Source organism: Cebus imitator, unplaced genomic scaffold (assembly GCF_001604975.1).
Source record: "Cebus imitator isolate Cc_AM_T3 unplaced genomic scaffold, Cebus_imitator-1.0 Scaffold539, whole genome shotgun sequence".
Taxonomy (NCBI): Eukaryota; Metazoa; Chordata; class Mammalia; order Primates; family Cebidae; genus Cebus; species Cebus imitator.
In genome coordinates, this window is record NW_016107854.1 from 1,017,098 (window position 1) to 1,029,674 (window position 12,577).

The following is a 12,577-nucleotide window of genomic DNA, read 5'->3' on the forward strand; positions in this document are numbered from 1 at the left end:
TTTGCACTTCTCTGGTGCCTCCAGCCCCACTGAGGGCTGTAGTGACTAAGAGCCTATGTGCTGGTTCTTTTAAGCACCATTTACTGGACTACAGCCTGAATTACAATACCAAACAAAAATAACATTTCTACAGGCAATGCCTCTTGAACACACTGCATGAACCTATATGTAACCAGAGAATCCATATAGACCCTTGGCTCTCTGAAAGCACCCAGAAACAAAGCCAACTGATTGTGCATAACATATACCACAGTCATACCCTCCAGGAAAAGAAAAGAATGAAAAGTCAAAAAAAACTCCATCCAAACAACAGTGAATTNAAAAAAAAAAAAAAAAAAAAAAAAAAAAAAAAAAAAAAAAAGCATCAGCTCCTTCAGATGAGAAGGAATCAGCACAAGAACTTCAGCACCACAACAAAAACACCATCACAACAGAAACAAAACCTCACATATCAATATTAACCTGAATATAAATGACCTAAACATTCCACTTAAAAGACATAAAATGGCAAATTGGATTAAAAAAACAAGACCTATCTTTCTGCTGTCTTTATGTAATGACAACTATAGGCTCAAAGTAAAGAGATGGAAAATGATCTATCATGGAAACAAAATAGAAAAGATCAGAGGATGCTATTCTTGCATCAGAAAAATTAGACTGTAAACTAACAACAGTAAAAAAGGACAAAGGGGGCATAATATAATGATAAAGAGTTCAATTCAAGAAGATTTAATGATCCTAACTATATATGCTCCCAACATTGGAGCACCCAGACTTATAATTACTTCTACCTAAGAAAAGGCTCCTACAGCCACACAGTAATCAGGGGGACAGGGGGTAGGGGGACTTCAACACTCCACTGACAGCATTAGACAGATCATCAAGGAAAAAAACTAACAAAGAAATTCTGGACTTAAATTCAATCCTTGACTAATTGGACCTAATAGACATCTACAGAATATTCCACCAATAACCACAGAATATACATTCTTCTCATCTGCACACAATAATGACCACGTGCTTGGTCATAAGGCAAGTCTCAACAAATTTAAAAATTTAAAATCATACCAAATGTCTTCTCAGAACACAGTGGAATATGATTAGAAATCAATACCAAGAGGAACTCTCAAAACCACACAAATACATGGAAACTAAACAACTTGCTCCTGAATGACTTTTGGGTAAACAAAGAAATCAAGGCAAAAATCAAAAAATTCTTTGAAACAAGTGAAAGTCCAGACAACAAGATATAAAAAGCTCTGAGATGCAACAAAAACAGTGTTGAGAGGAAAGTTTATAAAGCTAACTGCCTGCATCAGGAAGATATTAATAGAAAGATCTCAAATTAACAACCTAATGTTGCACTCAAAGGAACTGGAAAAACTAGAACAAACTAAACTCAAAGCTTGCAGAAGAAAAGAAATAACTAAAATCAAAACAGAACTAAATGAAATTGGAGCCAAAAAGAAAAAAGCATACAAAGGTCAACAACAAAAGTTAACTCATGGGAAGGTTAAAAAAGACTGATAAACTGTTAGCCAGATTAACAAAGAAAAAAAGATACAAGTAAGCACAATTAGAAATGACAACGTGGCGTAATAACTGCTCCCACAAAAATATAAAATATCCTCAGAGACTACTATAAATATGTTTATGTGCACAAACTAGAAAATCTAAAGGAAATGAATGAACTCTCAGAAATACACGACCTCCCAAAATTAAACCAGAAAGAAATAGACACCCTAAACAGACCAATAATGAGTTACAAAATCGAATCAGCAATTTAAAAAACATACCAATCAAAACACGTTTTGGACCAGATGAATTCACAGACAAATTCTATCAGATGTACAAAGAAGAGCTAGTACCAATCCTATGGAAATTATTCCAAAAAATCAAAGAAGAGGGATTCCTCCCTAACTCAGTCTATGAAATCAGAGACACAACCAAAAGAGAAAACTATAAGCCAATAACCCTGATAAACAAAAACTCAAAAATCCTCAACAAAATACTGGGAAATCTAATCCAATAGCACCCCAAAAGGATAATCCACCACAATCAAGTGGGCTTTATTCTTGGATGCAAGGATGGTTCAACATACAAATCAATAAATGTAATTCACTGCATAAACAGAATTTAAAACAAAACCATATGATTATCTCAATCAGTGCCAAAAAAGCATTCAATAAAATCCAACATTCTTTAATGATAAAAGCCCTCAACAAACTAGGCATCAAAGAAACATAGTTCAAAGTAATAAGAGCCACCTATGACAAGCCCGTAGCCAATATCATACTTCACAGAAAAAATTGGAGACATTTTCTCTGAGAACTGGAACAAGACAAGGATGTTCACTCGTACCACTCCTATTGAACATGTTAATAGTACTGGAAGTCCTAGCCAGAGTAATCAGGCAAGAGAAAGAAATAAAATGCATCCAGATAGGAAAAGAGGAAGTCAAATTATCTCTCTTCACTGACAATATGGTTCTGTGCACAGAAAATCCTGAAGATTCTGCCAAAAGACTATCAGGCCTAATAAACTACTTCAGTAAAGTTATAGGATACAAAATCAATGTACAAAAATCAGTAGCATTTCTATACATCAAAATGTTTAAGCTGAGGACCAAATCAAGAACACAATACCATTCACAATTGCCTTAAGAAAAATAAAATACCTAAGAATACATCTAACTAAGGAGGTGAAACATCTCTACAAGAATTACAGAGCACTGATGAAAGAAATCATGGATGACACAAACAAAAGTAAAAACATTTCATGCTCATGGATTGGAAGAATCTATATCATAAAAATACTGCCCAAAGCAATCACACATTTTAATCTATTCCTGTCAAACTACCGACATCATTTTTCACAGAATTAGAAAAGAACATTCTAAAATTCACAGGAAACCAAAAAAGAACTTGAATTATCAAAGTAATTCTAAGAAAAAGAACAAAGCCAGAGGCATTATATAACACTACAGTAACCAAAACAGCATGGTACTGGTACAAAAAATAGACTCAGACCAATGGAACAGAGAACCCAGAAATAAAGTTACGGACCTACAACCAATTGATCTTCAACAAAGTTGACAAAAATAAACAATGGGAAAGGACACTCTATTCAATAAGTGGTGCTAAGAAAACTGGCCAACCATATACAGAAGAATAAAACTCAACTCCTACCTCTCATCATATACAAAAATTAACTCAAGATGCATTAAAGAATTAAATGTGACACCTCAAACTATTAAAATCCTAGAAGAAAACCTAAGGAATACCAGGACATTGGCCTAGGCAAAAAAATTATGGCTAAGACCTCAAAAGCAACTGCAACAGAAACAAAAATTGATAATTGTGACCTAATTAAAATAAAGAGCTTCTGCCCAGCAAAAGAAACTATCAACAGAGTAAACAGACAACCTACAGAATGGGAAAATATATGTGCAAACTATGCATCTGACAAAAAGACTAATATCCAAAATCTACAAGGAACTTAAAGAAACCAACAAGCAAAAACAACCCCATTAAAAGGGGGCAAAGGACATGAACAGACACTTCTCAAACAAAAAAAAAAGACATACAAGCAGCCAACAAACATGAAAAAATGCTCAGCATCACTAATCATCAGAGAAATGCAAATCAAAACCACAATGAGATATCATCTCACACCAGTCAGATTGGCAATTATTAAAAAGTCAAAAAATAACATGTTGGTAAGGTTACAGAGAAAGCAGAATGCTTATGCACTGTTGGTGGGATTGTAAATTAGTTCAGCCCCTGTGAAAAACAGTTTGGAGATTTCTCAAAAAAACTGAAAATAGAAGTAATATTCAACCCAGCAATCCCATACTGGGTATAGACCCAAAGGAAAATAAACCATTCTACCAAAAAAACGCATGGACTCATATGTTCACAGCTTTATTCACAATCACAGAGACATAGGATCATAGGATTAACATAGGTGTCCATCAACAGTGGAATGGACAAAGAAAATGTGGAACATGTGCACCATGGAATACTACACAGCCACAAAAAAATCATGTCCTTTGCAGCAAATTGATGCAGCTGGAGGCCATTATCTGAAGTGAATTAATGCAGAAACAGAAAACCAAATACTGCATGTTCTCACTTATGAGTGGACGCTAAACGCTGGGTACACATGGACATAATGATGCGAACAATAGGCACTGGGGACCCCAAAAGCGGGGAAAAAGGAAGGAAGAAAAGAGTTGAAAAACAACCTGTTAGGTACTGTGTTCACTATTTGGGGAAGTTCAATAGAAGCCCAAACCTCAGCACCATGCAATACATCCATGTAACAAACCTCACATGTACCCTTTGAATCTAAAATTTTTTTAAAAAAAATTACAAGTGGCAAATCAAAACATCTTGAAACAGAAAAAATTAGCTTTTCATATTATAGAATCATCTTATAGATTAATATAAAATGCTAAAAATCAAAAATTTGCAAAAACATGAAAAATTTATAAACAAGTAAGATAGATGGTCAATGAATATATTTTTTAAGATCTTAAAGAATTTAAATTTAAGAATTTGATTTTTAAGAATTTAAATCTTAAAAAAATATGTGGCCAGGCACAGTGACTGGGCGAAAAATGTGGCTGGACGCAGTGGCTCACACCTGTAATCCAAGCACTTTGGGAGGCTGAGGCCAGGGAATCATGAGGTCAGGAGTCAAGACCAACCTAGCCAATATGGTGAAACCCCATCTTTACTAAAAATACAAAAATTAGCCTGGCATAGTGGTGCATGCCTATAGTCCGAGTTACTCAGGAGGCTGAGGCAGAAGAATCTCTTGAACCCAGGAGACGGAGGTTGCAGTGAGCCAAGATCGTGCCACTGCACTCCAGCCTTGGTGACAGAGAGAGACTCCATCACAAAAAAAAGTACAAAAAATGAGAAACTATTTTTTATCTATTAAATTGGAAATATTTGTTTAAGTAATAATATCAATCTTGCAAAGACACAGAAAGACAGATTTTATGATACACTATTGTTAGAAATATAAATTGATACAATGTTTTTAGAAATTAATATGGTAATACCCAGTTTTAAAATATTGCCTTTACGTATCATTTAAAGAATTTCAAAAATGGTGGATGAAATTCATACATACATATTCTATTCCCGAAGTCTAATAAGATCAGCTGGGCACAGTGGCTGATGCTTGTAATCCCAGCACTTTGGGAGGCCAAAGCAGGTGAGTCACTTGAGGCCAGGAGTTCAAGACCAGCCTGGCCAACATGGTGAAACCCTGTCTCTACTAAAAATATAAAAATTAGCCAGGCATGGTGGCAGGTGCCTGTAATCCCAGCTACTCAGGAGGCTGAGGCAAAAGAATCGCTTGAGCCTGGGAGGTAGAGGTTGCAGTGAGCCAAGATCATGCCACTGCCCTCCAACCTGGGCAACAGAGTAAGACTCCATCTTAAAAAGAAAAAAATAATAAGTCTAATAAAATTTTAAAAACTAGAAATTTCCAAAAAATAGATAAATAACTCATATTAGTTATGGTGCATTCATACTATAATTAGTATCACATTGTCACTTAAATTATTCACATAGTCACTTAAAGCATAGTTCATGAGGATTTTTCTGTGCTATGAGAAGACTCATAATATTAAAAATGAATTAATATTACATAAATTGATTAGCTCAATTTCCTATAATAGACCATATTTTTCTTATTTAAAAAAAAGTTAAATCAATGACCTGAAACTGTGTTCTCATTATTTTTCTCTCACTTTCATAATTTTTAACTAATTAGCTTAAAAATGTTTAACCATTCTTTATTATAGTAAAATGTATATGAGAAAATATACATTTTAATCATTTTTAAGTGTACAGTTCAGCAGCATAAGGTACATTTATTATTTTTGTTTTCTTTCCTTTTGAAATAGCATCTCCCTCTGTTGCCCAGGCTAGAGTGCAGTGGTGAGATCATAGTTCACCGCAATTTCTAGCTCCTGGGCTCAAGCTATCCCCCATTCAGCCTCCCACCACAGGTGCACCCCACCACAAGTGCACACCACCACACCCAGCTAATTTTTGTTGTGTGTGTGTGTGTAGGAACAGAGTCTTGCTGTGTTGCCCACGCTGGTCTCAAACTCTTGGGCTAAAGCAATCCCCCTTGGGCTAAAAGCAATCCTCCTGCCTTGACCACCCAAAGTGTTGGGATTACAGGCATAAGCCACTGGGGCCAGCCCATTAAACACATTGTTGTTCAACAAAAAAAAAATTTTAGTGTCAGTAACAACTATGTACTAGGCATTTCCAATGACCACATTTTACCACCTCTACCTTCAAGATAGAAAATAAAATTTCCTTAAGCCAGTCACAAAAACACAAATACTGCATGATTTAGCTTTTACGGAGTTATCTAAAATAGTGAAATTCATAGAATTAAAGAGTGGAATGGTAGTTACCAGGGACTGGGGAGACGAGGAAATGGGAGGGACTAATCAACAGGTATAAACTTGCAATCAAGCAAGATGAATCAGCACTAGAGATCTTTTGTGCAACATTGTACCTATAGTCAACGATAATGTCTTGCACACTTAAAATTTGTTAAGAGGGTAGATATCATGTTAATTGTTCTTACCACAATAAAATAAAGTGAAAATAAATATTATTGTTTTAGAGAAATGCCTTTACTTCTGTAAGTAATTATATGTGCTGCAATTTTTTTTTTTTTTTTGAGAATTTCAGTCTTTTCTCTTACTGCCATTACAGTACAAAGAGACCAGCACTTTAATCAACACCATACTTGAGGTTCAGCCAAGGTCATCTACTGGTGGAGAGGGAAAAAGCAATGACGAAATTGTTCAAGAACTTGTTGCTTCTGTCCAGACCAGAGTTCCAGGTAATAAATAATTTTAGGAATCTGTATGTAATGGAAATTTTAGGAATAAACTCAGAAAACTGAGTGATAAACAGGTATCTAAACCTGTTTATTATGTAGGCTTTTTTTTTTTTCACCTAAAGAGCTCTTTTGACATGGAGCTCTTCATTTATAGACTAGAAGCATATAGCAGCTCAACATCTCAACTCCCAGAAGCATTAGGAGGAAACTGGTTTCCAGCTCCACGTAACTTTAACCAGACTTTCCTGAGCTTCCCTTGGTTTCATTATTCTAATGTCTCTAGACCTGTGCTGTGCAAGAAAATAGCCACTAGCCACATGTGGCTACCTAAATTTAAATTTAATTTAAAATTCATTTCCTCATTTGCACCAGTCACATTTCAAGTGCTATCATATTGGACAGTACAGATAGAGAATACTTCCATCATCATTAAAAGTTCTACAAGATAGTCCTGCTGTAGAATCCATTAAATTTTTTTCTCTATTTAGAAGAAATGGCTAAATTTGTTTCACCTTGTTTTCTGATAAGTGAAAGAATCTTCCTGTATTATCACAAGAGATCTATTTTAAGATTTTTCTTAGATCCACAGGAGATTTAGATGTCTTATTTATTCATGCTTGGAAGAGTGTCATTACAGGAAAAAGAAAATTGAGGCAGAAAAAAATAGTGACTGCGTCCTGCCGGAAGAAAAGGAGCCCTGTGATTTCAGAAGTCAGTTATCTGCCTCCTAGAAGCAGGCCCTCAAGAGAATGTCTACTTGGGTGGAGAATTCTGTTGTTGAAGCAAATAGAGTCAATAAATATAAGATCAATAAGTATAAGATGGAGTGCTGGTTGGGAAAAAGATGGAGAGATGAATGGATAGCTAGAGAGACCGTGCACTTGTTTTGTAGAATCCCATTGACACCTACGAGGTTTTTCTCTCTAAGCGTCCTAAAGCTTGTACTTTTACTGTGAAATGCTAAGCAGGTCATCTGCTGAGACTGAGGGCACAGGGAAGCAATTAGCTCAACAAAAGAACTGAGGGTTTGAAATAGCCCTTAGAAGAATGGTGGAACGAGAAGACCAGGGACGTGTAACCACAGCACTGCGGACCCAAGAGATTAGACTCATTGGCATTGCTACGGGATTTTTGTCCAGCAGCCAAATATGTGTGGTCAAGAAAAAATCTGACATATGTATGTCATAGCCATTTGTTTACACATACTTTTCTCAGATATGCAAGGAAAATGCTGTTCCTTCCTCTTTCATAGCTCATATGATTCTTCGTCTGAGCCTGTGTTTGATGATTGCAGGGAGAAAGAAGAGCTACATTTTCCATTCAGTTTGACCCATGGGCCTGTTTAATAATGCAGTCAGTCCCTTTAAATAATGGCTAGTAATGTGGGATAAACACTAAGTCTGTCTCCTCTCTGTCTCCTGCCCCCAGCCTTTCCTTTACAGTACAGGTGAGCAAGGAAGCAGGAGATTTAAACACCTGACTCGGGGTCACTGGGCCATCCAACATTTCCATTTGGATTCACTAACAACTCTTCAAGCCTAGCTTCTGGAATGTTCCTTGCCTGCCAGGCAACAGCTTTGTCCTGCTAGCATTTGCCAATGAAGGCTTCAGGGTTCTGCCTCCCAATAAGGCAAAGCCAGGCACACCTTCCCGTGCCCTCCTGCCAACCCCCCTCATTCCACATTGGAGACCTTTCAAACCCCTCATCAAACTTGCAGATACCACTGAGCCATACTGACCTTCCATTTCATCCTCTTCCCTCTCAGCCCTCACCTCCTCCCCACAGTCAACCAGAATGAAAATGGGCAGGTTTCTCCTTCCCTTCCCCAGTCCTTCTCCTACGTTAGCCCAGCCAGTCTCTCTATGATCTCATTTAAGCAATTGGGGACCTACATCCCCTGGGCCCCCAGGGCCATAGACCACATAGCTCACACTAGGAAGATGAAAATACCCATGGGGAACATGCTTTAAGGGAGGAAATAAAATGCAATGGCTTAATGTTTGAGAGAAAAAACAGTGTGTGTGTGTGTGTGTATATATGTATGTATGTATATGCCCTGATACACATGAATTTAAGCATAATTTTCTGTGATTGCTTCTATATAAACACAGGTGAATCACAAAAGCATTATAAATTAGAAAAGTATCACATTTAAATCCTATGTATCTGGTTTAAACAATGAGAGAAGCGGGCTTTTTAAAAATGTTATAAGCACATTGCCTTAGCAATATTGTGAGAACAAATCAATGACAACTGACCTGAGGAATCACTGTGTATGTTTCAGAAAAACTGGAAATGGAGGGTGCTTCTGAGAGCCTTTTCGTCAAGGATCCTCAAGGACGCCTGAACTCCTTGACTACTGTTCTTGGACAGGAAGTGGACCGGTTTAACAACCTGCTGAAGTTAATTCATGTATGAGAGCTTACTTCCATCTTTGCTATCGGGCATCAAAGCTTTGTAGAGAATTGTGTAATGTGAAATTTTTCCATTCCCATCACTTCAGCATTTCCATTTGGATACACTAACAACTCTTCAAGCCCAATTAGTCTAAAAATGAATTTACCCTTCTCTAATGAATCTGTATTCCCATTTTCTAATAATGATGGAGTAGATATGTAACATTACAAATTCTCAGTCTCCTCCCTGTCCTAACTTACACCCTTAGATTCTATTGACTCACAAGAAATTGATCAGAGACCTAAGCACTCAATTAGGAGTGATTCAGTGCTTGTTCCTTATATCTAGTTTGCATTTAATAGCATAGTCTTTAAGCAAGACTATGAAAACCATAATTTATCAAAGTGAGGGTCACAAAATGCCTGCATTAGAGTCCCCGGTGGTGTGTGTTCAACATGTGGATTCCTTGATCCCACTCAAGACCTACTGAGTTAGAATTTCTTGAAGCAGAGCCTGGGAATATGAATTTTAAATGAACTCCCCAGATGGTTTTAATGCCACTAAAATTTGCAAACACCTATTTCATCCTCTGCTTTATGTTCATAGATACTTTCTCTCTGCACTGCCTTGTATTTATAATGATGGTTAAAGGTCTTCCTAGTTTCTCTGTGTATAACTTTGATAAAAGAAAAATAATAACTATTAGCAAATATTGAGCATTAACAGCAAAAGTGTTACTGCTAAGCAGGAAACCAAATGCCTAGTTCAAGGTCTAGACTTGGGGATAAGATTGGGGTAGAACTGAGAGAGATCTTTTACAGCAAAAGACCATTTCTGTTCCCTATTAGAAAGGCAAAGTCTCTGGATGTTGCTGCTTGGTTGGCAATACCTAGGTTTGTTGGTTAGATGGGCCCTGGGTCAGCTGAGTATGTGGTCTTCACCTTGGGACTATGGCATCTAGTCGGGTATGCACCAAAGTCAGCGGGCTAAGTCTCTCTCCTCTCTCAGTCTCCTGATCAGGTCGCCAGGTCAGGGCTTATCTCCTTCTATATTGGATGAATGGGGGCATAGACTAAGCTGCTGTGATAAAGATCCCGATAACATAGTCCAAAACAAGATAAACATTCACTTTACTCCCCCCTAACAGCCCAGAGGGAGCCCTGTCTAGGGGAGGTAGTTAATTCTGCTTTGTGAGCTCATCCAGGGATAAACAGATTGGCTCTTCTAGTCTCAACTGACAACTTCTGTGTCTGGGTCTAAGGTGGCTGTCCCAATTGTCCCCTTTTGCCAGCCAGTGGGAAGCAGGAAAGAGAGAGGCAAGGAAAAGCAGCTTCATTATACAGATGTGATCCAGAGGTTCTTCTTGTATCCCACTAGCCAAAACTTGGTCACATGGCCACACCCCAGCTGCAAGGATGGCTGGGAAATGCAGTCTCTAGAGGGGGCGCTATGTGCCCAGCTAGCACTAAGGAGGTGCTGCTGTTCTGAGGAAGACCAGGAGATGGATGCTACTCATGTCTTGCCCTTTCCATGAACTTTTACCCACTTGAAGATAAATTCAAATGTCACTTCCTCCATAATGTCTTTCTGGAGAGACCAGCCCTTCCCTCTACTGCCAGATGAATTAGGGTCCCATCTTCAAGGCCCTGTCATCTCAGGTGTCTGTGTCCACCACTGTATTTCTTACATTTTTTGTAATTTTCCCCCATGAGCATGGATACTGTAACAAAGAATTTCTTAAAGACAAGAGAACTATTATATTTGTCATCTTTGTTTCCTTAGTAATTGACATACTAAATCTTCCATGAATATTCGAATGTATGAGTGAACAAATGTGACTGTCAGGCCTCCCTTGGTCACTTCTGGCCAAACAAAAGCCAGATCACCACTAACGGAGGAATTCACCTCATGGAAGCATAACTGGAGGAGCCCAGTGTCAGGTGGCCCACAGGGCCATCAGGAATCACAGCCAAGCATTCCCATCAGAAGGGAGGTGCCCACCAAGGCATGCTGTGACTGTGCCAGAGGTCTTCCTCACCTGACCTCTAGTCCTAGATTGCAAGGCCTGCTCCTGCCTTGCCCTGGCTTTGTTCCTAGCCTCACCCTCCCTTCCCCTTGGGAACAGCCAGGCAGCACTATGGTGACAATAAGAAAGCCAGGGGAAGGCAGCAGTACCCATGAGCCTTGGGAAATGCCATCCTGGTGAACCCACTCTCCTCCAGACAGAACTGTGGGATAGGGCAGGTCCTGGGAGTGACGAGGCCACCCTGTATAGGCTTCAAGCCATAGGGGAAGGAAAGCCTTTGAAGTACTCTTTCTCCCATTTAATACATCTGTGTGTTGGCTGCCTCCTTTTGGGAGAATCAACTGCAACATGACCTCTGCCTATTTTAAGCAGATCTTGAAGGTCTCAGCAGTCTGTTCCCTCCACCTCTCATTGTATGTGTTCACTCTGCATTTTAGATGAGTCTTCTGCTACTTCTTCCTATTTCCAGGTCTAACACGGAGGTTGTCTTGGTTCTGGCTAAGGGCCTCCTTCCTGCACTCTGCTGCAGATGGTTCCTCGGATCTTAAGGACAAATCTAAGTAAAGCACTTATTTTTCCTACCACTGCCTCTTGTGAAAAGAGGTACAGGGAGAAGCGAACAACAAATAAATCTATGAAAGAATGGAAGGATAGGTAGCCTGGTTTCATCCACACAGCGCCTGTCGCTAAGAAAGTGCATGTGGTCCCAGGCCTTATTTGGCTGTTTAATCAACATAAATTTTGCCTCTAACATCTTCCTATTATATTTGCCCAATATATGGCAGTTTTCACAACCTATGGGGACCATAACCCACCTATATGCTCTCCTTCGTCTTTAGCCAGGGGGCAAACATCGCCCTGTACTCCACTGCAGCCCAGTGGCTCTCCGGACTGTGGCCTGCCTCCATCTTCTGATGAGAGGAAGAGAGGCTACGAGACATGTTTTAAGGAGGTGTTTCCAGTACAAGGAAACCCTCTGATACCAGCGGGAAGATTAGTCTCATCTAAGACTCTCCCCTTTCTGGCTGGGCACAGTGGCTCACATCTGCAATCCCAGCACTCTGGGAGGCCAAGGCGGGCGGATCACCTGAGAACAGGAGTTCAAGACCAGTCTGGACAACATGGCAAAACTCTGTCTTTACCAAAAATACAAAAATTAGCTGGGCATGGCAGTACACCCCAATAATCCCAACTATTTGGGAGGCTGAGGCAGGAGAATTGCTTGAATCCAGGAAGCGGAGGTTGCAGTGAGCCAAGATCATGCCACC

General features: G+C 39.0%; 1 protein-coding gene across 1 annotated transcript in view; it reads left to right on the forward strand.

Moving 5' to 3' along the window:
• Window positions 1-12,577, forward strand: part of DNAH6 (dynein axonemal heavy chain 6) — a 303,318-nt gene that overhangs the window by 280,378 nt on the left and 10,363 nt on the right. The window contains exons 71-72 of the mRNA XM_037733599.1: window positions 6,756-6,885; window positions 9,171-9,298. Of these exons, the coding sequence (XP_037589527.1) occupies window positions 6,756-6,885; window positions 9,171-9,298 (258 nt within the window). The remainder of the gene's footprint in view (window positions 1-6,755; window positions 6,886-9,170; window positions 9,299-12,577) is intronic.